At 40.9% G+C, this 23,020-nt stretch overlaps 4 protein-coding genes, 1 long non-coding RNA gene and 4 other non-coding genes across 11 annotated transcripts; 1 reads left to right on the forward strand and 8 right to left on the reverse strand.

The window, feature by feature from the left end:
* Positions 1-5,256: 5,256 nt before the first annotated feature.
* Positions 5,257-8,167, reverse strand: LOC107218192 (PHD finger protein rhinoceros). The gene is made up of 2 exons (XM_015655983.2): positions 7,873-8,167; positions 5,257-7,681 (listed from the first exon to the last, which is right to left on the reverse strand). Exons 1-2 carry the CDS (start codon positions 7,885-7,887, stop codon positions 5,570-5,572), a joined length of 2,127 nt encoding a protein of 708 aa, XP_015511469.1. The 5' UTR covers positions 7,888-8,167; the 3' UTR covers positions 5,257-5,569.
* Positions 8,168-10,448: 2,281 nt separating this feature from the next.
* Positions 10,449-11,682, reverse strand: LOC107218154. The gene is made up of 2 exons (XM_015655933.2): positions 11,577-11,682; positions 10,449-11,130 (listed from the first exon to the last, which is right to left on the reverse strand). The coding sequence occupies exons 1-2, from the start codon at positions 11,589-11,591 to the stop codon at positions 10,858-10,860; spliced, it is 288 nt and encodes a 95-aa protein (XP_015511419.1). The 5' UTR covers positions 11,592-11,682; the 3' UTR covers positions 10,449-10,857.
* A 733-nt stretch (positions 11,683-12,415) lies between these two features.
* On the forward strand, positions 12,416-13,301 carry LOC124295019. Its single transcript, XR_006904921.1, has 2 exons — positions 12,416-12,579; positions 12,821-13,301. It is a non-coding gene; the product is annotated as an uncharacterized LOC124295019 (long non-coding RNA).
* A 1,868-nt stretch (positions 13,302-15,169) lies between these two features.
* LOC107218175 (zinc carboxypeptidase) lies at positions 15,170-17,532 on the reverse strand. Of its 2 annotated transcripts, XM_046743281.1 has the most exons (9): positions 17,438-17,532; positions 17,168-17,321; positions 16,804-17,034; positions 16,576-16,720; positions 16,300-16,460; positions 16,128-16,215; positions 15,799-16,004; positions 15,632-15,716; positions 15,170-15,532 (listed from the first exon to the last, which is right to left on the reverse strand). In XM_046743281.1, exons 3-9 carry the CDS (start codon positions 16,984-16,986, stop codon positions 15,321-15,323), a joined length of 1,080 nt encoding a protein of 359 aa, XP_046599237.1. In that variant the 5' UTR covers positions 16,987-17,034; positions 17,168-17,321; positions 17,438-17,532; the 3' UTR covers positions 15,170-15,320. The 2 variants fall into 2 exon arrangements, with proteins under 2 accessions (XP_046599237.1, XP_015511445.1); XM_015655959.2 differs by lacking the exon at positions 17,438-17,532 and having other exon boundaries at positions 17,168-17,372.
* Positions 17,533-18,253: 721 nt separating this feature from the next.
* On the reverse strand, positions 18,254-22,995 carry LOC107218129 (tRNA N(3)-methylcytidine methyltransferase METTL6). 2 transcript variants are annotated; one of them, XM_046742865.1, is made up of 9 exons: positions 20,997-22,995; positions 20,609-20,754; positions 20,268-20,411; positions 19,791-20,048; positions 19,482-19,595; positions 19,131-19,270; positions 18,864-18,916; positions 18,582-18,647; positions 18,254-18,392 (listed from the first exon to the last, which is right to left on the reverse strand). In XM_046742865.1, exons 1-4 carry the CDS (start codon positions 21,375-21,377, stop codon positions 19,892-19,894), a joined length of 828 nt encoding a protein of 275 aa, XP_046598821.1. In that variant the 5' UTR covers positions 21,378-22,995; the 3' UTR covers positions 18,254-18,392; positions 18,582-18,647; positions 18,864-18,916; positions 19,131-19,270; positions 19,482-19,595; positions 19,791-19,891. The 2 variants fall into 2 exon arrangements, with proteins under 2 accessions (XP_046598821.1, XP_015511387.1); XM_015655901.2 differs by lacking the exon at positions 19,482-19,595.
* LOC124295225 lies at positions 18,727-18,816 on the reverse strand. The gene has a single exon (XR_006905145.1). It is a non-coding gene; the product is annotated as a small nucleolar RNA SNORD70 (small nucleolar RNA).
* LOC124295224 lies at positions 18,981-19,069 on the reverse strand. The gene has a single exon (XR_006905144.1). It is a non-coding gene; the product is annotated as a small nucleolar RNA snR60/Z15/Z230/Z193/J17 (small nucleolar RNA).
* LOC124295228 lies at positions 20,116-20,208 on the reverse strand. The gene has a single exon (XR_006905148.1). It is a non-coding gene; the product is annotated as a small nucleolar RNA snR60/Z15/Z230/Z193/J17 (small nucleolar RNA).
* LOC124295229 lies at positions 20,473-20,559 on the reverse strand. The gene has a single exon (XR_006905149.1). It is a non-coding gene; the product is annotated as a small nucleolar RNA snR60/Z15/Z230/Z193/J17 (small nucleolar RNA).
* Positions 22,996-23,020: the final 25 nt, after the last annotated feature.

Consider the following 23,020-nt stretch of genomic DNA (forward strand, 5'->3'; position numbering starts at 1 on the left):
TCTCTAAATGAATATAGCCGATATATGGGACAATGCCAACGATTCAAATACACCGACGTAATTAGTCTAATCAAAAATTCCCACTCGGGGTATTGTGTTAAAATGTGAAAAAAGCCTCCAGAACATGCATGGATATTATTTAGAAAGTATAATTAACCTCCACGATGTAATTGTCAATTCTAAATATCAAACGTCAGGTGTTTTGTGGGAGCGCAGATTTTTTACGGGACGCCACATATTGCATATACATATATTTAATCTCTCATGGCGAACAAAAAATTGTAACATTCAAGTCACGTTCCATTAAATTCTGATCAGATTCTTTTTTTTTTTGTTTTATATCTTATGCCTCGACACTGTCACTTTACAACAACCGATGTTCGCTATTTAATTCTGTAAACATTCTAATATTGGGTGAAGACTGGAATTTTTCTTGTTACTTGCGCCAAAATCCAAAAATCAACGAATAAATAGATACCTGAAGGTAATATGAACTAGAAAAATAAGCACCAGGCGACGGTTTATTGCTATCTGGGCTTGTAAATAATCGTGCTTATTGTTAGTTTCTTTTTTTTTTTTTTTTTGATAGCTTGATAGTTTGGTGGACTTAATAAGCCTCGTACATACACCTTTCGCGCCGGTAAAGCGGTCCTTATTGCCTTTCCAAACTCATTGTCGATAGCAATTGTGTGTGTGTATTTTTTTACTCTCTTGAAATTCTCTATTAGCCTGCAGTTGAAGCCTGTTAATATAATATTTTTTTTTTTTACGATTCATAGTCGATGATTATTTCAGGTGGCTTGTAAAGCTGCAATGCACTCGCAGATTCCTCTTCTTATCATTTGTCAGACTGGTGCTAAGATTGTACAAGTCTGATATTGAGATACGCCGATGTCGCAGAACAGGTGACCAAATACTTACCGTTCGCTTGTTGATCCAGAAAGATCAAAAAGGCAATTGATTTCGTTTCACTTTCTCCCCGGTGATATACACGTTCACAAACCGAGTCGACATCCGATTTTGGTGCAACGCGAAACAAGTTTAAAGACGAGCCTCTGCCACGACGTGCACTCTCCGCATTCTCTTACCTATCCTGAATAAATTGTCCACTCGAATAGAATCTACGGTAGAATCCAGGTCATCCATGTACTATTTCACATATTTGTTTATAACTGTAGTTTCATGCATACGAGTACGTGCAGAATCTTACAGGCGAAACGGGATTTGAGAAAAAAGTGTTACGAATTATTTTTTTGTCATATCCCGTTTTGCCTGCAACATTTAAATATTAGACGAGAGTGTTTGCGATGTGTTATTTAATACTCTAGTTGCGTGCACGATTATGTAATTATTCTTTTCAGAGATACTCATCTATTCACAAACATTCTGTACTATGGCAAGGTTTTATTAATACGCTTACGATTAGTATTACGACCAACGGCAAGTGCGTATACATTTAACAGCGACGAGCTCAAGTTTATGTTCAATTATCATGAAAATAACACGGTGCAATATCACACACGGGCAGGTGAAGTGTGCTTTGAGAAACTTTCGGTGAACGATTATTTATCTTATACTTGTTAGAATTCTTCTAATGTCTTCTCTTTCTCTTTCTCTCTATCTGTCATTCTTTCGAATGACGTGAATTTATGCATTCACACGGGATCAAAACCATTTCACACGGTTATCAAACACGTCAAAAGCCTATACTTCCAAAGGCCGTTTAAATTCCTATTTCGCAAATTACAGTCGCTAGCTCGAATTTGATTCAACTTGATAATTTAGGCATCGTTCTCGGGCCCTCAGGGCTTAATTTCGATCTTCGTGCCGAGTTGTCCATATTCAATCCCACAAATCTAAGATGTAATATATATCAGCACGCATAGATCGGTCAAAATTATCCGAGACAGTGGAACTTACACGCTCCATTAATTCAGCCGGTGCCACGTCGAAAGGGATAAAACTAAAAGGCGGGCATTGGAGGCGAGGGAACAAAAATCTAACTGATGTTTTCAGCGCATCCGTTCTATCAATGCGCGGTTCTTCTTTTTCTCTATTTATCCAACACTCGAACGGTTCTGCAGCGGTTAGATTCGACTATTACAGCCTTGCTCACAGGGCATTGCGTGATTTGGCAAAAGCGGCTTGATTATAGAAATGTGAAATAAACGAGGCGTCGCAATCGTATTCGAAAATAGTGAAAAGGGAAAGGGATCTCCGATCGCGATCTAGGAGGGGCTCGAACGATCGGTCACCTCTTCGCCCGAGAGATCTCCCAAGATCCAGACTGCGTCCGCCGGGATGAAACGCGACGATAGTCGGTAGAACCGGTATTACCACGTGCGCAAGCGTGTGCGTGCCTGTGTGTAAAAGTGGAACAAAATAAGGAGATAAATTCAGGTCGATAAACGCGGAAAGTGAATCCGTCTTCGACTTCTTCGAACTTCGCTTGCAAAAGTGCTGCTGAAAGCCTCCGGCGTTGAAAAAATCGGCACCTATGCAGTCCTCCGGATCCTTGACCGGTGTCTCGGTCCACTGCAATCCAAAGTAAACGCCCTGATGCAGATGATAGCTGTTGGATTGCACACGGAACCGCACTTTCACGACACAAGATAGTTAATCCTGCAGCATGAACGCTAACAATATAACCTGTTATTATCCGGCGTCTTCTATTTTTCGTTCATCAATTTTCGCACCGACGAGCGCAGTCGCCTAATTATCAGTTTTATTTACGAAATTGTACCTTAAACAGCACGAAACTAAAAGTTGTCAGAATTACGTCTGAACGATGCTTCGTGATTTGTTTTTTCGACGTCTAAGAATCCTGAAAGATTTCTTTTGGGCCTGTGGATATTTTTTCGAGGTTTAAAAACGGATCGTAAGATATTTCTTGGAACGGCTTTTTGATTATTTTTTGTATTTTGCTATCTCGATCGTTTCATCAGTGGCTCGATATTAACGTGACATGTATAAAACGCGTGTCGATTCGCGATGAAAAATTGACGTCATGGAATAGTTGCGCGTTATGCCGTGAAATCTATCAAATTCCATCCTGGCATTTAGTTGCTCTAGGAATTCTGTTAGATCACCTTAGCCTGTTTCAAGATCGGTATCGCGCATCGACCGATGCGAACTTTCTTCACGGCATATAACATCGCGTCCTTGCCTGGATTTTTCGTGTTCGTAACATATGCTGCGGCCTATCGTTTAATTTAAATTGAAGGATATATTACGTGAATATCCTTTTGATCGGACATAAAACCAACTTGCCGGAATATTTGTATATGAATATAGATGTCAATTTTTCATGTCTGCGTAATTCATGGCAACGTTCGATAAAAACTGTATTTTGAATAAAGTGAATTTGAATTTTCAGGAATCACAAGAATCAGAGGTGACGGCACTGCAGTCGAGGTGAATGAGAATTTCTAATTAATCGTTCATCGCCTCCCTTAGACTTAGCCTAATCAGACTCTTATCTTGCCACATTTTGAAAGAAAGTCTTACGCAGATTATCTCTCGCATCTTACAGTAGTTAGAGCGAGACGAAATCTACGCCATTACGAAACGCATTCGGTGTGTTGAGCTCATTCAGTGTTTGCTAGTCAAGTCTCAAGAATTTCCGGACAACGATAGCCAAATGGTTCGTGATTCTCGGGATCATTTGGCGAATCACTAGCAAGGAAAAACGAGGAGCAATTTTACCGATAGATTGTACCCTCTTCGTAAATATCTGGTTTCGCGTTAAAATTATCTCTAAGACCGTGATATTAATTTTCGGCCCACAGAGGGGCGGGATTGAAGTTTTGAATTTGAAAACTTCCGAAAGCGCCTAATTTTGAATTATGTGGTGGTGAAACTTGAAGTAAAGAAATCAAATTTTCACGAACAACAATGTTTCGAATGGTCGGAAACCCATGGCTCAAAAGTTCCGAAATGCAAGCTTCCGAAAATTCACGTTACGATAAACCAAAGTTCCGGAAAGTAAAGTTCCGATATAGCAAAATTCCGAAAATTAAAATATTCTCACACAGCATATCGAAAATCCAATATACAGAAAGATCAAAGTGCTGCAGTTTCTCCAAGTCAGAAATTCAAAAAAACTGAAAGTCTTTGATCTTTCAGAATTTTGATGTTTCATATTTTTAAATTTTCGCACTTTCGGAACTTCTTTGACTTGTCGGAGTTGTGCCCATTCGGCAGAATTTTACCTTTACGGAACTTTGAGCGTCGTGTTTCGGACCATTTGAATCTTTGATATTTCGTAAAAGTTTCATTTTTTTACTTCAAGTTTCGCCGCCAAAGAATTCGGAATTTAGCGCTTCCGGAACTTTTTAAATTCGGAATTTCAGCCTCGCCCCTCACCCCCCCCCCCCTTACAGATCGCCGCACCATTTATGAATAATACATTTATTTTCTTGCAAATCATTCCGCAGATGAAAGTGAGAATGGCAGCAGTTTGTACCAGGCGGGCCGAGTCAATGTTTCACCCATTTCCTTTTCCTCTCGAGCGATCAAACCGCTGCTCCGATTTGTATGAAGTGAACGCATTTCGCATTTCGCTGCTCGCGAGCCTCGGGCTATGCGCAAAAGCTGGATCTCAACCGTAGTTTAATCGGTTGACATTCACGGAGGCGAGTCATGCCGGGTAATTCATTTGCATTCACTTCACTTCCCGAAGCGCTAAACTTTGACTCACCTTCAATGAACGACAAGCAATATGAAAATTAATTGTGATTATTCAGGACTGTATATGGTACGAATAATATTTATAATTAGAAAATCGGTAACTTGTTGCAAAGCGATTATAATTACATTTCTCTCATTAACAATGACTTTCGCAGAAAAAATTTCACCCGTCGAATCGACTCTTCTGAATTTTATTAAATATCCGAAAGAATTGTTTTTAACCAAGGTTATAATAATTTTATCGAGTTGTTACAACTGGACTTTCTATATAACATCATACAGATACGATCGTTCTGTTCTCATTGTAAATCTCGGCGATGTATCGTACATTCTTATTACATACATTTACGTAACGCTCTGCATTTCTTTGATCTCGATTATTATAGTTTGAGCTGCATGCGCAGAGTTTTAACACTTAGATATAGTTACGTATATACGTCATTCTTACGCGGCTCTACCTGCACACAAAATGACGATTTAAATTCGTTCAAGGAGTTCCTTATAGGCCGAGGGAGTTTAAAATCGCGTAACATCAGTTTCGGCTGCGACAAATAAAATACGACAAAGTTAATAAAAAGAAATAGACAACAATTTTATTTATAAAAATAAATACAAGTTTTGTATTTACAACTCCACTAGCGAAGGAATTTGTGCGTTAAAAAATACGTGTCGCAAAATGTAGAATTACCAATCAAACACGCTTATACTTATATTATCGTATTCTATACATATATAATAAACATACAATGCATAAATAAAAACATTCTCATTAAAACTCAACAACTGCTTTTCTACCAATAGGTATAGGTATATAAAAATATCCGAATATTAAGCAATAAAAAACAACAAAAACATATGTACACGTACACGCTAGGCGAACTTATTTCCAAATTTGAGCTGGTTTCGCCTGTGCGTAAGACGGTGCATAGCTCCACGGGTAAGTGGGAAGCGCCGGTTTTTGTACCTGATACGGTAAATTGGGATAATAATAAACGGGATAAACATTCTTGACAGGCTTATAAAGCAACGGGTTGAAGACGCCCGGTTGAATCCCGTAACTCGGATGAGCTGCCACTGGCGCTGTGTGAACCGGAGCGACTGCAGGCAAAACCGGATGTACGGGGGAAGCGACCGGCTGCAGGGGCTGATTCAAGATGGGATGAAACTGCTGGACGCCGTGGAGAGTCGTGGAAATCGGATGAAGAGGTGCGATCGGTTGCACAGGATGAACCGGCTGCAGCGGATGAACCGGATGAACGGGCTGAACCGGAAGGGCGGCTGGCCGAGTGACGAAACTCGGTGACGAAGGGAGCGCCACTGGCTGAGGGGGATGATGCGACGATCCCGGAGTCTGGGGCTGCTGAGCCGCGTTTGGGTCCTGGGGGATCGGCAAGCCGAAGTGGGTCGGGGATGATTCGGCCGGCTGAACAGGCGCCGGGACGAATCCCGAGCCGACGGTGCCGTAGCTCGGCAAAGCCCCGACGAAACCGGGACTGCCGATCAGGGAAGGCACGAAACCCCCGTACTGCGGAAAATTCGGGTTTGATGCGGGGGGCGCGGACGGTGCAGGAACCGAGGAGCCAGACTGGGAACTTCCGGCGGGACTTTGGGACGGGGGGATCGGGGAAGCGGTCGTGGTCGTGGTCGTCGTCGTCGTCGTCGGGGTCTGCTGGGTGGTCAGGCCGTAACCTAGAGTGAAAGTGGGACTGGTGCTGGTGCCGGGAACGAAGGGCGCCTGACCGAAGGCCGTGTTTGCGGGGCCGAAACTACCCCCGGGATTCGCGTTCTGGCCTCCGTTGTTGTACTTCTGCTGATTCTGCAGTTGCGAGCTTATCGCGGCCAGCAGCTTCTGGTTCTCTATGTAGTTGCCGTGGCTCTGGGCGTACTGACCGATCAGCTCGGCACTCGCGGCGTTCTGCGATTGGCTCTGACTCAGCAACGTCTGGAGCTCGGCTATCAACCTGTCCTTTTCCTTCGACTGGATCTGCTCCAGCGACTCCTCCGGGCCAAGGGTGCCCGATGCGTAGGAGGGCAACGACCCCTGGAACCTTTGCGCCGACTGGACATTCCGAAACTGCTGATTCTGGAACTGGTTGTTGTGTTCTAAGGAGGGACCCGTCACCCCCTGAATCTGGTTGCTTCCGCCGGAGAAGTCTTCGTTGTTTGGAGCGAAGTTTTGGTCCGTTGCTGGCGCCCCGTAGAGCTGGGATATGGCCTGGGCATTTTGGGAGAGAAAATTTGCCGCGTCGGAAATTACACCTTGGTTTGAACTCTGGTCCTGAAAGCTTGCGGTCTGATCCTGCTGCTGAAAATTTACGCTCTGTATCTGATGCTGGAACGATTGTTGACCAGCCTGGAATTTACTCGGTGTCGAATACGTCGGCAGCTCCTGATTCTGTGGTGGGAGGTAGAGGGCCGTGTTCGAACCGAAAGGTTGATCATTTTGACTGGCTATCGGGTTGGGCGGGACGAAGTCGACGTGCCTTACAGGACTGGGAACCCTCTGGCTGAAGAATCCGTTGCTCTGCTGTGCAAACTGACCCGAGGAATACTGGTTCTGCTGGTTTTGCTGGTTTTGCTGACCGCTGAACTGACCTTGTTGAGGCCTCAAGTGGTTCTGATGACCGCCAAAACTGCCACTCTGTGGACCCGAGTACTGTATGCTTGGTCTCCGGACAGGTTCACTTTGAACCGGTGTTCCGTAGCTTGTAAAGGGTCGCTGACTCTGGCTGGGGTATCTGGACACAATTTTGGCTCTGTAACCATTTGAGCCTTGCCGGTAACCGTGACCGTTGAATCGTTGACCAGCCGTGAGCCGGTCCGGTCTGTTGTACACGTAACCAGAGTCTCTTTTTCTTTGCGATTCGGAGATCTTTACGTCTGACTCGTCGCTCACTTCACCCAGATCCACGACTTCCAATTTAGTCACGTCCGACGACTTGCTTTCCTCTGCGAATGTGCAAGCCAGACTAAGAGTCAATGCGATGAATATCTAGGAAGGAATAGAAACATTTGTTAATTATGGTAACACTTTTGACTTGATACTTTAATTGAATAAAGCGCGATAGCTCTGATTGAGACTCAACATTCTGAGCCGAGAGAAGCGGAAAGAGGTAGTGACATAGTGTTTGATTTTGAAAGGTTTTTCACAGTTGTTGGGCTTGTTTTAGTGCCAAAACTTACCGATAGCAGATTCATGGTTCCGCGATGTAATATCCAATCGACACTTGACACTAGCACCAGTAACGGAACCGGTAAATAGTTTGCGTTTTTTTTTTTTTTAAAGTTCCGGTATTTAATTGGGACACTCGGATACTATTGGTGCGGTATTGCACCAATAATTATCAGTTAGAGGGTGGACGGACGGAGGTCGACTAAGGACACTGCCATACCTGCACATGTATAAATACAGTCGGCCACGACCGTCCACGAATTACAATAGACTTTCTTGCCTGCTTTCATCGCTTGTACTTAGGCAATACTGTTACGGATTGTATGTGTTACACATATCGAAATGTAATATTACATTTTAGAGATAGCCGAAGACTGGACGCCGTTTGACGCGGGTGTCGAAACTTCATCCTCTCTCCCAAAGGGCCGCGAAATTCGACCGGTCTCTCATCATCTTATACAATTCCAGTTTGAAAACGAAATCGCTCGAGCCGATAATCTCTAACATCCATTGGCATACTTTTGAGGTCGCACGTGACCGGAAACAGGTGCTATAGTCGATAGAATTCTCACTTTTATTCGACTGCGTTGCAGGGACCATTTTTGCTAGCTTAAATCTCTCCCAAAATCACTAAAGCGCAACTGTGACGAGGGTTTTATTTTACGGTGAAGATGGAATTTGGTAAGGTAAAATGTCCTTTTATAAAATATTCCGCATTGGTTCAGTTCTTGGATACAGACCGTTTTGTCATCAAGTCTTACTTGGAATACCTGTGATTGCCGAGTATGAGATGATACATTCATCTTTAGAAATCACCTCGGTCACCAAAAGAGTTTTATTACACGCAGCTGATGATATCTGAATAAGAGAGCTGCCATACATTTATGGGTAAGGTGAGAATGTTTCGTGTGAAGATTAAACACTCGAGATTAAAGTTGTACTGCAAAATGTGGTCAGAATTGTCTGACATAAATTTGAATGTTAGATTTGCCCAAATATACAAGTCGCTATCGTAATGCGGAGTAGTGGAGAATAAAAATGAAGCGAGTGGAATGGAAAATCCAGAGTGTTCGGAGTCTAGGACGTTATTGATTGATTTGGGTCGTGCCGATCTTGTGGGATCGTCGCGTGGTCGTTGACTAATTCGAGTCACGCGCGAATTGAGTGCGTCTTGTCAGTGAAAGTCTTTAGCTGCACGAGTCTCATACGTCTTGAAGAATACGGAATCAGGAATAACTCACATGGGAATTATTCGCGTTGCGTAAGCACGTGACAATTGTTCACGGTTATAAAATTTTCGAATTACGTGGAAAGCGAAGGACTGCGCGGAATTTGCAATCGGTATGAATTACGCACCTATCTTTGTTACGTTGCAAATTCAAAGGAGCGCGAGTGCAATGTCTGCTTCTGCAAATATAGGTGAGTGTTGATACACGGCGTAGAAACACGTCGCTTCTGTAAGCACGTATCGGGGAGTGGTCGTCTAGTGTCACTATACATATAGATATCCGTGGATCCTTCATGGGTTCAACACGAACGTATGACGAACCGAACGAGCTCGATTTGCGAAGAGGACTAGATCGAAGTGTGTAATGAAATTGTTCTGCAGATCAATATTGTTTATCGCAGCTCCAATAAAGGCACCGTTTTAAAATAAAGAATACCTGTTTTTGCGCGGTGCAAAAAAGCTTCTAACAAGGTTACTCTTACCTGAGGTAGGTACTGAGAAAACATCGTTGACGATTGACGATTTATTGGGAAATCAGCAAAAATCTTATTGACGATTATTTAGATCGTTTTTTTCTTATTCCCGCAAACAAACGGTCGCTTCATCTTTTCACTATTTTACTCTCACTGCAGTACTGTCACCGGCTTTTTCGTCATGCAGCGAAAGAAATCAGCAGGCAAGAAAGCATGGAATTGAGATACCATGACTTTGGTTGAGGAACGAAGGATAGTCGGGAAAATTTGATACTTGATTATATAAGTCGGGTGTAGAAAAAATGAAGTAATTGAAAAAAAAGAAGCAATAGAAACTGGAAAAATTGGGCAGGCTATTAGATTTTCGGATGTCACAAAAATTTCCGTGTATCTAGTGAATTCCTGTAACACCGTATCAAACTTGGAACAGACTTGTATAGATTACTACGGGTACCACTTGCAAAGTTGAATAGTGACGAGCGTAAACCTGATCCGAGACGAGAGAAACGATCGTAGTATCCAGTAGGAGAAAGGGAAGGACTAATATGCGATAATTTATTCTAACATCAATCGTTTCGTTTCACAGAGAGTTTGATGAGACCATTCGGTCTTGTAGAACAAGGGCGATGGTTTTATTGTCTAGTTTACATTATGTATAGCAATCATCCTGGCTTTCAATCTCGGGAGGTAATAGGTATAAGCGGTGCACGTTCTGTAATTGAAAATCATTCGAGCGAAGCAGTTTATGAACTGAAAATGAGCAGGTGCATGCGGTGCAGTAGAGTTTGTAGTCGAAGAATGTAATCAAATCGTCGACATCGAAAGTGGATTATTAGGATGCGGTCGCTAGGACCATACACGAGCATAAACATAATTAGTCTCAAGATTTTGGAATGCATGTTTGTTTTATTTATATTTTACAATATAATACATAGTAAAATAATCGTTAACAATTTCTGAAATACAATTTCGTTTACACAGGTAGAATGGTCGTTGCGGTTCAATCTGATCAAGATGTTGTAACATGGTTTTCATATTTCCTGTATCAGCCCGCCTTCCGATGTATCTTAAGGCTTATTATAAAAATCATTCGGCACTTCGATCGTGGGAAGAAAAGGAGGAGAAAAGAACAAGGTATCATAGCTGCAGTAGGTTGAACACGTCGCGATTGTAAAATGTTCGCGTCCTGGTTTTCTTCGAAATTACGAAACTGTCAACGATTAATTGAAATTCATATCATTGTTCACGCGGGTCGTCGTCAGTCTTCGAGCGGGCGAAGATCGGCAGAAGGATTTCTAACCGACGATGTAGGGAGCGCTTGCGTAGGCACCCGAGTAGTAAGGGTAAGCAGAGTAAGCGTACGGGTATGCGCTGTACGCCGAGTAGGCGGCAACCGGTGCTACAGGCGCGGTGTAGGCGCTGTAGGCAACAGGCGCCGTGTAGGCAGCAACACCCACCAAAGCGCCTCGCTTGTCCCTCGCTTGGGTGTTGGATGGCTCCACGGATTCAACTTCCTGGGGCTTTGTGTCGGCCAGAGCGACGGCGGCGAGGGCCAAGAGCATGACAGCCTGAAATTGAACGAGTGTGAGTAAATTCGTTGAAAGTTCGTTCGAACGAGCAGCGAATTGCAATTTAGTGCACGACTGTAGCAAACTTCAGTTCCGATTTAGCTAAACAAATTTATAGTGAGCTTTTGGACACTGTTTCGGATTAGGAACAGAAATGATTTCAATTACTGAATCACTGATGTAAGTGGAAATAAAGAACTGCAGTTTGTATCGCAGAGAGTTTATATTGGAACCGAAATAATGAATTTTTATGTGAATGATTGCAGGAACGGAAACGATTATCTAGACTGCCTTGATGACTGGGGATGAAATTTAATTGCTTTTACTGGTTAGTATTCAAGATATATGTATTGCAAATGTATTATACACTAATTTTTGGGTATGTGGTAATCGGAGACTTGAAATTCTACAATGTAGATTGAAATTCAGCAGTGTTGAATACTTACAACGAAGAATTTCATGTTGGTGGTTGGTTTTGGTTTATTGACTGATGAGTCGATGAGGAGGTCTGAAGACTGTTTGATGCTTCTGAATCCGCGGTGCGGTCTTTATATACCGATTCGATCATCTTTGGCGATCCGTGCATTGATTCCTAAACACTTACCGAGGTTGCAGGACGGTATTGCGTGCGCGTGAGTATTGTCTTCGGGTTTACCTCATGCCACGCATGTTGCGAGGTGGAGTCTTCGCGGTTCTGTTTGTGTGTAGGTGAACAATTTGCGTTTGTGGAAGGCTGCACGTGCCCCAGCACTTGGGCGCATGTATTACCTCCTTCTCGTATAAAGTTGAGCAAGCGGAGAGCCTTGGCTATCCTCCAAATACGATCGAAAGTCTTTTATAATACTTTGGTAATCACAAAGCACTCCAAGGAATGATTGCATTATTTTCTACAAGTCGCAACCGAACTGATCAGTCTATTGTCTTAGATGCAACCGATCGGATTGTTTTACTGTTAAGTATAACTCGATTTTGAGCTCCAACCACAGGTAACAAATTTTTGTTCAATTATGAATAGATTTCTTGAAAATTTATTAATACTCCATTGCCTTTCGGAATCCTTTAAAAAATGAAATTAAGATTCGTAATCAGTCTGACTTTTGCTGCTGAAATGGCGGTAAATTTGAATTTGTGAACTGTTAATGGTTGAGCGTTGGCGCATGCGCTTTGCGACGGTTATTGATCGCCGTTCAACACATATACCATATAACCAACAGTTTCTCGAAGTCGAAAGTTAGTCGATACTCGACACAGCCACGATTATGGATGGAGCAGATGCGCAGTAAGCATTTGGAGACCCACCGGGCTCCAGTGACAAAGTTGAATAATTATATTACGCTCTGAAAAATACTGTAAAATGTCTGCTAGCACGCCGAAATTGTTTTACAAATTGCGATACCCAACTATGATGTGCAGTTTCCTTGTTGGAGCCTACACGGCTTTTACGTTTCGGTAGGCTGTCTTCTTAAATTCGATAATTAAAACTGCCGGATTTTAAACAGGATTTGTTACCTAACCTAACTTTACGCCATTTAACATACCTATAAGTTTTGTACACAAAACCGTTTCCATTTTCAAGATAAAGAAATTCACTGCAGATGCGACTCGAACGATTGACGAGACGTTTTCAAATTGTTATTCCGCACTTCGATGTTCCATCCGTCATGTTTCATCTCATTATTTATGGTTTCAGGCACACTTTAATGGGAGATTTGGAACCGAAACGTGAGATTTTGTTCGCAGAAGACAAAGAAAGTCGAGCTCTCGGAGAGCAGGCAATAAGAGATCATGCGCAACAATCCTGAGCGCCCCCAAGTACAAGTTTTTCATCTTTGCTGTTCAAACTACTCATCATTTGTAAATACGGGGTACTTATGTGCTGATACAGTACTGTTTGTATCTCCAGGATATTGCAGATGCCAGCAGCAATTGTCATTGCCATACACGTTATATTTTTCTTGATCCACTTAGGTAGACTTAGTTAGATACAATACTATACGGCATTTATGTATGTACATACAGTTATTCTAAAGTATGTCAGGAAATGTTTTATTTAATATAGGTATATAAGAAAAGGGTGAAACTAATAATTTACCCTACATGTGTACAGTATTCGAGTTGTATAAAACTGTAATACCTTCTATAAGTTGATAATAATGCGAGCAATCACGTAACGTTTTTATCTATTGATTTTTCAACCAATCTGCATGCAAATATTTGAAACCGATTACGTAAAATACCTTGTGAGTTACCTTGAAATTGTGTCGCTTTGGTTGAAATGAATGTAATTGTTTTCGCCGGTCAGTTTATTGCGCAGCTGACGCGAGTGCAGCTCTGGAATACTAATAAACGGTTTGTCAATTCTTGAGATTCACTCGCATCAGCGACGGCATTTTACCGCCAACGATTTTTTCTTTGTATCGTTCAAATAACGTATACGAGTCGTGAAACATCCACGCGTTTCTTGTTTGTTGTTTGTTAAGCGATTATTTTTGCCAAACTTATTATCGCGAATCGCGTGATGTACGATTTCGTATGCACACGGAAGACGAACGGACGTTAATATTGTAGGTGTAACATACGTCGAGAATACATTACACGACCAAAATATTTAGACAACAGAAAATGTATTCGTAAATTCAGCGGTGGTCCGTATATGAATGCATTCTACTTTTGGATTAGAATTCAAATGCCGACTCCACCCAACGCAGAGAGTTACGCAAGAAATCTCGCTTTGAATTTCTATTCTGTTGACGAATTGTTTTTCTTTCTTTTTTCTTGCTTGTTTCACTATTTTCAAGAGGTGATTTCACGTGTGAATATTTATCATATCAATCACAGTACACCGCAAGAAAAAGATGATGAACAATTCTGGGCAGTCGGCCAAAGAATAGAAATGCGGTCATCATCAAAGGACTACGCGAACTCCTGGGATTGGTCTCAGTTTCGATTATTTCACAGGATAACTTTCGTCGCAAGATAATCTTGACGCGTGCGAATACTCTTCGCTGGGAAAACGACTTGGCAATCCAATCTTGGATGCGTCGGTCGTTATTCGTCGAGCCAATCAGACGTCCACCAGAACTGCAGATTCTATTCATTGAGAAAAAATGAGTCCGCTTATTTATGGAACTATTTTATGTGTAGGATCCAATTCGAAGGAAGTGGTCAGCTCATCGAGGCGCAATGACCGTCCATTCCAATTTCAGGAATTTCATTATTAATCAAGGCTCGTGCACGCCCGTAACCGTATTCCCATGAAACAGATGCTCAAGTTTGAAGATAACTTAAATTTAGACTCAGCTTAGAAATAACTCTCGGTCTTTGGAAAAGCTGGAGTGACTCTTGCGAATGTGATAAATGACCGCATGAAATCATACAGTGTCCATTTTATAGAGCAGAACGTAAAAGTTCTGGTGATTAACAATCGCTGGATGTAGGTTTGACGTACTCAGAGTTAGGTGTCATAGACATTAACCAGCGATCGTTAAAAATCACGAATCCCGTATCTCATGTGTCCAGATTACGACAGCGCTAAGCCAACGTCCTGTGATGACTTAAGAAACTTTGATGGTTTCGAAGTTTTACCGCAGATAGGCTCTTTTGTGTATTTTACGACGAGTATAACGTTTGTTTATTTGTACAATACGTGGAACAGATACCATAGATCAATGTGAGGAATGTTTGTTTATAGATGAATCATCATTGTCACGAATTGGGGCTTCGCGACGTGACAGGCGCTAGCCAAGACTGTCTGAGTCGATAATATGGTTATTTTGGCGAGTTACACGCCAGGTGTGATACTAATCAGGTAAAATCAAATGTCAATTATATTTTGGGTATTATCTTGGAATGTAGCAAGAGATACCATTATCCTAATTAATATTTGCATCATGTCAGCGTTACGTGTTGATAACTGGATGTACATAGCTATCAATTTCGTTTTCTGGAAAGCCGTATCACTAAAACTCCAGTTGCCATTTTGGTTCAAAGATGGGAAAAAAGAAGGAACTCAAGTGCGAATAACTTATGTTGTCATAGGTTTTCTTCAAATATCAATGTTAAAATAAGATACGTAACTGTACACTTCTTCATGCTATTTAAAACAATTTATTTTTAAATGTCTAATGTAACAACAGATCGGTAGGGTAATCATGGTCGTTGCGATCCGAATGGATTCCACGAAGTTCGAGTTAACCGATAGTATGAATTTCCGGGTACCCGAGATTTCTGGTTTCGCCAATTACCGCAATGAGCGAATCAATAAATTCAAGAGAATTGGGGATAATCTGTTCCGCAGGAAGCAGGAATCCGTAGGTCCCAGTGTCCCTGAATTCGTAGCAATAGACAATCGGAGTTTTGTGGATTGCTTTCACGTAGTCGGTACTGCTACCACTGGCAACATCTGAAAAAAAACCGCAATCGATAGTTCAAAATTCACGACGAATGGTTTCTTCCCTTCAATCAGTCTATGAATTAAGGTATGCGATCACGTCGCGCTTACAAATTGCTTCGGCAGTCGATCCTACGATGTACTCGGTACCATATCTTCTGGCCAAAGCCGCGGCCGCAATTTCCCCGACATGCATCTGCAAGAATGTCATTATCATGGCTCTTGCACTTAAAAAACCGCGCTGGTAAAAGTCATCGCGAGTATTATATAATACTTACAGCTTCCTCATAGTTGTCCAAATGATCGTAGGTGTATCCGTACGGCAGTAAAATCAGCTGGCTGTAACTGTGTATACTCAAATAAATGTAAAATTTATCGCTGACCGTGGCGATGTAGTCGGCCAACGCCTTGACCTCAACCTCGGAAAATGGTTCGGAACCAGCGTAAGTCTCGCTGCAGGAATTGTTGCTAGCTCCGCCGTTGGCTAGGAAGAAAAAATATCTCGTCCGCTTATTCAACAACCTAAATTACCTGCGCCGTCACACTTATCATGTTCGGAGAAGAATCGAGTGTTCGAATAGAACGTAAGACAAGTTCTGATGATTACCTAGCCAGTAATAGTCCCAGTTTCTGTTCGGGTCGGCACCCCAACAGTCATTGTCGTACGGTTGTCTCGTTTTCCGCCACATCCTGTTCTGTAATAAATATATTTGACAAAATTTGTATCAGTACCAAACTGGAGAAGGTATCCACCACTAATAAGCATTGAGGTGACCAACCGTTGTATGAGTGTATTCATAACCGTCGGGATTTGTACTTGGAAATATAAACCAGTTATGAGCCCTGGCGATCAGGTTGAACGCGTCGTTTGTAGACGTCAGGATTTCGTTCGTCAGATAGGTGACGGTGGCTGGAGTTATCCACTCGCGAGCATGGATGCCTAGAGATTTTTTGGCGGAACGTTAACAGGTTGTAAATTAGTTAGGCGAATTTGAGTCGGCTGCTTGTAAATCACGAAGCGAGGATCGCTACGGATTATAATCGTTCGTACGTACCTCCTTCGATGAAAATTCCAGGATTATCTTCATCGAACGTGATCTTGATCCCCTTTATTAATCGACCCTCGTACGAATTTCCAATAACGATCACCTCCACGAGGTCTGGATAAGTCTCCGCTAATTCGTCGAGCCAATTGTATATCTACAATATCACAGGCACCAAAGATGTATTGCGGTAATATACAGTGAACATTTGTCGCGAATATTTGATTTTAGCATACGTACGACGTCGAGACGGTGATACGCGGTCCAGTTTAACGAAGTTGCCTCGTCGGCCCGCAGTGACCATCCAATTTCAGGGTTTTCATTTTCGACCAAAGTCTGCACGTCCTCGATCAAAGTCTTGTAGGATATGCCCACGCTTTCGAAAGTCGAGAGTATTTCATCCTCTCGTTCGGGAGATACCATCACGTCCACGTCGGAATTAAGCGCGCCTGCCGACGTCCAGAACAAAATCTACGGTAATCGTGCGCAGTCATTATTATCTTTACCCTCATTCATATACTTCGTATCCAGAAGCGCGTTCTAGCGCAGGATGAGCAAGCAATTATCGCTATCATAAGCAGTGTGCTTCTTTCAAGTCACTTACACCTTCTTTGGCCTGGTCCTCGATGAATTTTAGAAGATTCAGATGCTCTCTGGTCGATGCGGTAACTCTGTAGACTTTGTGTCCATCGTAACGTTTGTAGCCTTCCTCGGGAGTGGGCAAAGCAACTCCAACAATTAGAACCGCGCAAGCGACGCTGAAAAGAGGGATGGCTTTCATCGTTGAGCTTGAAAGCTGGAACTGGCCATTTAGGACCAGCAGATGCTTCTTTTATACATACGACGTAATTATGGTATCGTAAAATTCACTCACCACTTGACACAAATCGCTGGTCATTAATCCTATCCGCTGCTACCATTTTAAGCCAAGCTAAAGTCAATAATCATCGGAGACATTGTTCAGATAAACTTATGTTATCGTCAGTATCTCTTGATTTATGAATGTTGTGTATGTTGATTTATTTGCAAACACACACCGCGGCTGGTGTATCCTCTTTTTAGTATGTGGGGGTGTAGACTTTCGCGACTAGGAAAATACGATGAAAAACTGTCGGCAATGTTTAGATTACTTTCTGAGAAGTCAAACAAAGAATCAGAAAATGCTGTCATACATCGTAGTTAGTTACACAAATTATGATTCCGACTAATAACGGATAGCTAAATTTTATTCTGATGAAAGTAATCAGATCTAGTAAGAGTAAGTTGATTTGTAGTTTTTCATCTATGCACTTATCCACATATTTGGTTCCAGCTTTACTGATTTCAATAATCTTATTTGTCATTCTCGTAACACAACAGCTTTCATGTCAAACTTTACAGTAGTATATGCGCATTGTAGATGATAATATGGATTTACAATTGTCAACAGGTGAGAAGGCAGAAATTAGTAATTTTTTGTGAAAATTAAAAAAGAAAAGGAATCGATGAATAACCTGATTCTTATTCGCTCGTTTTTTTCAATTTATCTTTCTCAAATCAAGTTACCTAACAGGCTTAAAACCTTGGATTAAATTAAAACAGAATCCGCTTAGCTAATTATCCTACTGCTCGATGTTGATGAACATTATCAAGACGGAATTATTTCACAGGATACATGTAAACTAACAATCTACAATTAAAGAGTACGATATAGTCATATTTGTATGTATTTATTATCGACGTACAACAGTTGTAAAGTAAAAACATTTACGATTCTTTAGCTCAGGTTCAACCATCCATATCAGACTTGGCTGGATCCACGGACTGGTAACGTCAGACGACTGCACATTCTATAACACGAGATGTCCTGGATGTTTAGTTGGACTTGAAGGTGAGTTTCGACAATGTAATTTACCCATTTTATAAGTATCAGATAGAGCTAATATTTGGTAAAGTCATTCACGTAAGATTCAGCAAATTTATTCATCATTGTAATATTTTTAACACATTTTCAAAAAATAGTAAAATCGTAACGGTACCTTTGCAGTTTAGTTACGAAAAATCGTCATCTTGTAATGTTGGAGATGAAAATGTTTAGCCGCAATCTACAATAAAACGATCAAACAATTAGATGTGATGTATGCACATATACACCAGATAACGTATATCAAATCACTTTTTTAGTTATCCAATATCTCAGTGGTAGTGACGAAATGTTTATTCATCATAAAAGTATTTCAATTTACAATAGTATGCATCATCGATAATAAGAAACTATTTGAATTTTAAAATTATAGATTCAAATAATGTTACGAACTTACCATATCTCTGGATACGAATATGTTTCTTCGCTGTTGTAACGTAAAGGCAAGCACTGGAAAACAAAAGTTGAACCAAAATTATTCAATTATCAATTAGGATTTCATTACTCAGTAATTTTAAACAAGATCAGATAGGAGCGAAAGACATTTACTCATATGTACATCAAAACGCTTCAGTTGAACTATGAAATCATCACATTAATTTTTGTTGACTCACATGTATCAACTTGTCAATATTGTTACAATTAATTTTTTATATTATCTTACCTAAACAATCTCATCGATGTTATGGTCTTTCAAGTGATGCTTGAAGAAAATATATAACAAATTGATCTCTTGATTGATTCCCTGTGTACTTCCAGTCGCCGGAAACAAGTGTTTTGTATCGAACCACAAACGAGTAGCTCCTGAAACGAATAACGCGATATAATTAAGAAACTGCTACACTAATTGTATTAATTTAAATTCTTATTAAATATAAGTCAGAACTAGTAGCTAAAGTTTTCGTCACATTGATAACAAAATGTGTATCAGTTGAACTATGGAATCATCACATTATTTGGTTACACCTTTTAGTTTATCAACATTTTTAAAACTTAATTTTTTGTTTTATCTCACCTAAATAATTTTATTGACAAGTTCTTACAGACGTTGTTGGAATCAAATTTGAAAGGAATTAATCTCTTATTTTTCACGAAGTTGTTTTATATTTCACCATCAAAGAAATAGCTCCTGAAATGAATGATGAAATAAATAAGCTGATATACACATTGCATTTCTTAAAATTCTTATACAATATGAATCGGACAGAAGAACTAGATTATCGTCATATGGACAGCAAAGTGTATGTAGGTTGAACTATGCAATCATCACTTCAATTTTATCAGCACTAAATTATTAACAGTCAGAAACTTAATATTTTCTTACCTAATCAATCTCATTGTCAATGCTTATCATTGAGGATGAGTTTAACTCCGTCAGTTTGAAACTTTCATGGCACTATCGCACCGTATCAGTTTGTTCACCCTTCATGGCCTCTTGAATTTAGCTTGAACAAATATTCTCGGTACATTGACATTTTCCTTGACATTTATCGTCCGTCTCTGTACGTAGCAGCAGCTGAGCTCTTGAAAACCAGCAGAAACGAAGATGTCTCCTACTTCTTCGATGGAAAAATAGTAGCTCCTAGAGTACAATATAAACTGAGGTTAGCCATGTTATTCACTAATTATGAAACATGCAGTATTTAATGAGATTCAATCAGATAGGAGCGAAAGACATTGCTTAATGTAGACATCAACAATAGCTATTTTCAGTTGAACTATGGGATCATCAGATTAAAATGATAGCGACATTTTCAAATACATATAATTTTCTTTATTCACAACTGTGTAAAAATCTTACCTAGTTCCATCTTGTCGAACATAGAAATTCTCAGATATTTTGTGTCCCGGTTTGAACCTCAGCTGTGCCATATCGTAGAGTCCGTAATCTCGAAATAAAACAGTCCCACCAGTGTTCATAACGGCATATAAATGTTTAGCAACCCTGAAAGAACCCATGTGAAATTAACTTGACATATTACAACACTTAAAAATATTTCGCTTTAAAAAATTATCAGATAGGGGCGAAAGACGTTGCCTAGTAATAACATCAATAACCATCAGTTGAACTATGGTCTCATCATAAAAGTAATAAACTGTTTTATAAAAGGATATTCTTGTGAGTAAAAGTGATTAATTTACATTTTAAATTTTTCTGGATGTATTGCAGATAAGACGAAAATCAGAGTGGCCACATTCACCGGAAGATCAATTGCAGAAAAGCAGTCAACTTCGGTAACATCAGCTTCGAAGGCAACTATTTTCTCTGGATCGAACAATTTGTGGCTCTGGAATAATTAATGCAGTAGTTTGTCTTAAATTAGGATTATCAACATATCATGTGCTTATGTATCAAGATAATTCAACAGTCGGACAGGAATAAAATATTATACAATGAATATAAGAGTGATTGAAGATTGCATCCAGTTTTAAATTCGAAAAACTGTATTGACGATAATTTCAGTCGGTAAAAAAGGCGCGCAGAGTCGTCTTAAGATTTGAGCCAAGACTTTCCGGCTTCAAATTATACCTTGACGAAGTCAACGGCTCTGGGAGAGAGATCGCAGGCGTATATTCTCCTTATTTTAAGTCCATCCTCGAGCAGCGGGTAGAATAAATTCCCGACGCCGCAGCCAACTTCGAGCAAAACGCCGTCGTCAACGCCGAGGCCGAGAAGTTCCTCGAACTCCCTCGTGGTCCAGTGCCGGTCCTTGAAAAACCGGGTCTCGTTTCGCTTGTAGAACAAATCCCAGTGCTTCTTAGCGTCCTTTTCAAATTGCGCAGCCTTGCGTTCCGGTACCAAACGCGAATTCTGCTCGAGTATTCGGCTCGCCTCGTCGGCCGTTAAACGCTTCGCCACGTGACTGATTTGCCCAGCGTCGCTTTTTTCCATGGCAAAACTTTGGCTCATCGAAACGCGCGAACGAATCTCCGCGTTTCGAAACGACTCGAAATTTACTCAAAGTTCAAGTATAACCACGTTATTTGCACGCATATTTTACCGTAATATCCGACCCAGAACGCGGATTGCGGCGGATTCCGAAACAGCTATCTCGACACGATCCCGTGAATGAGTGAACGAGACACGAGGAAATGGCCGAGTCGGGGATCTTCCTGGGAGGTGGAAATAACTCACGATGATTGGCTGGCGTCTACAAAGTGGGGAACTTCCGCCGCTGCGCCGTGTCTTCCCGCCTATAACATCCTGCGCGCAATATTCGAAGGTTCTTCGCTTGAATTCTAATCATCTCTGTCCATATCGTCGATGAATATTTCCAACGACGGTGATATTTTGAGCGATGAAACGCTCCCGTGTAATGACACTGAACAAATCGGCATAAATTGTTCTCTAAACAGAATGTGTAAATACATTACTCGTTACTACCGAACTTTAAACAACTGCATTTCAAAATCAGGTCAATCTCACGATATTTTACGACCGTAGATTTCTTTCTCAGTGGAACGTCAGATTGTCTAATGTAATATATGAATTATACGATTTGAACACGTTTTGCTGAGAACGTGAAACTAAACGAGCTGCAATGAGAATATCGTAGAGGCGTTACTAATTAGACAATTATTCCAGAGATTGGAACGAAATAATTGAGAGACACCGTATAATTATAATTATTGGCACGCAAGAAGTAAGTGCATACAATGCCATTCGCGAATTTGTGACACCATCGCGCATCGGCTGGATTTCGGTCACGCTTAACCCATTTCAACACTGTGTCACTGCAACTCGGTAAACACAATATCGCTATATCGTATGTACGGACATGTATATAATATATATATATATATATGGATAGAAAATATTATTTCTCGAATGTGCATCCTGAATATTGATCGCGAGACGACTGCCATTATACGTGATACGACTGCTGAGATTTGAAAAATAATTCGTACCACACAATATAGCTCAGACTGATTGAATCGACGCATTAAATAAACCGTCGTTAAATTCCTGACTTCCCGCGTCACTGTAGAAGCATTATATTTATTCATTCATTTTTATAATCACATTTTTTCCAATTGTACAGAACATACAGTCTACGGTACTGAATGTTTTCAACCTGAAATTTCACGATAAGCTGCACGACGATTATATTCGAGGCTGTTTCTAAAAATACAAACTCTCCTTTCGAATTTCTATCAGTTTCTATATACCGAACTCCAAGCGAGGAGAAAAACTTTCATTATACCTGTGTGCCGATGGAGAGCTCAATAAGCGGAAGACATTAGCACAGATACAGAATCTTAAAACTGTTACATGCAAGATTTCAAAGGCAGTATACATATATTTCGTTGGGGTCTGAATTTTCTGTACGGTGTACAAGATAAGAACGATAACGAATTTCCAGGCGTCAAAATACTTCGAATGTTTCACCTAAAATAGTTGTCAGCCTACAGTTGTGTCGCTGTATTCTTTTTGTGTAGATATTTATTATCCGGACGTCGTAGTCGAATACAGATGCATACATACAACGAAAGGTACAGGAGTGTACCTACGGCCGAGCGTGTATATCGAAGTATGCTAAGAACACACGCCGT

This window comes from Neodiprion lecontei, chromosome 6 (genome assembly GCF_021901455.1).
Source record: "Neodiprion lecontei isolate iyNeoLeco1 chromosome 6, iyNeoLeco1.1, whole genome shotgun sequence".
In the NCBI taxonomy this organism is placed as follows: domain Eukaryota; kingdom Metazoa; phylum Arthropoda; class Insecta; order Hymenoptera; family Diprionidae; genus Neodiprion; species Neodiprion lecontei.

What these genes read in the sequence shown, in the direction of transcription:
- LOC107218175 (XM_015655959.2), bottom strand. Translation starts at nt 17,344, where the DNA reads ATGAAAGCCATCCCTCTTTTCAGCGTCGCTTGCGCGGTTCTAATTGTT. An exon ending in AGGACCAGGCCAAAGAAGGT is followed by an intron (nt 17,035 to 17,167) that starts GTAAGTGACTTG and finishes CGATTACCGTAG; the next exon opens with ATTTTGTTCTGGACGTCGGC. An exon ending in CGTATCACCGTCTCGACGTC is followed by an intron (nt 16,721 to 16,803) that starts GTACGTATGCTA and finishes GTGATATTGTAG; the next exon opens with ATATACAATTGGCTCGACGA.
- LOC107218129 (XM_015655901.2), bottom strand. Translation starts at nt 21,377, where the DNA reads ATGAGCCAAAGTTTTGCCATGGAAAAAAGCGACGCTGGGCAAATCAGT. An exon ending in GAGCCGTTGACTTCGTCAAG is followed by an intron (nt 20,755 to 20,996) that starts GTATAATTTGAA and finishes TAATTATTCCAG; the next exon opens with AGCCACAAATTGTTCGATCC. An exon ending in GTTCGACAAGATGGAACTAG is followed by an intron (nt 20,049 to 20,267) that starts GTAAGATTTTTA and finishes ATTGTACTCTAG; the next exon opens with GAGCTACTATTTTTCCATCG.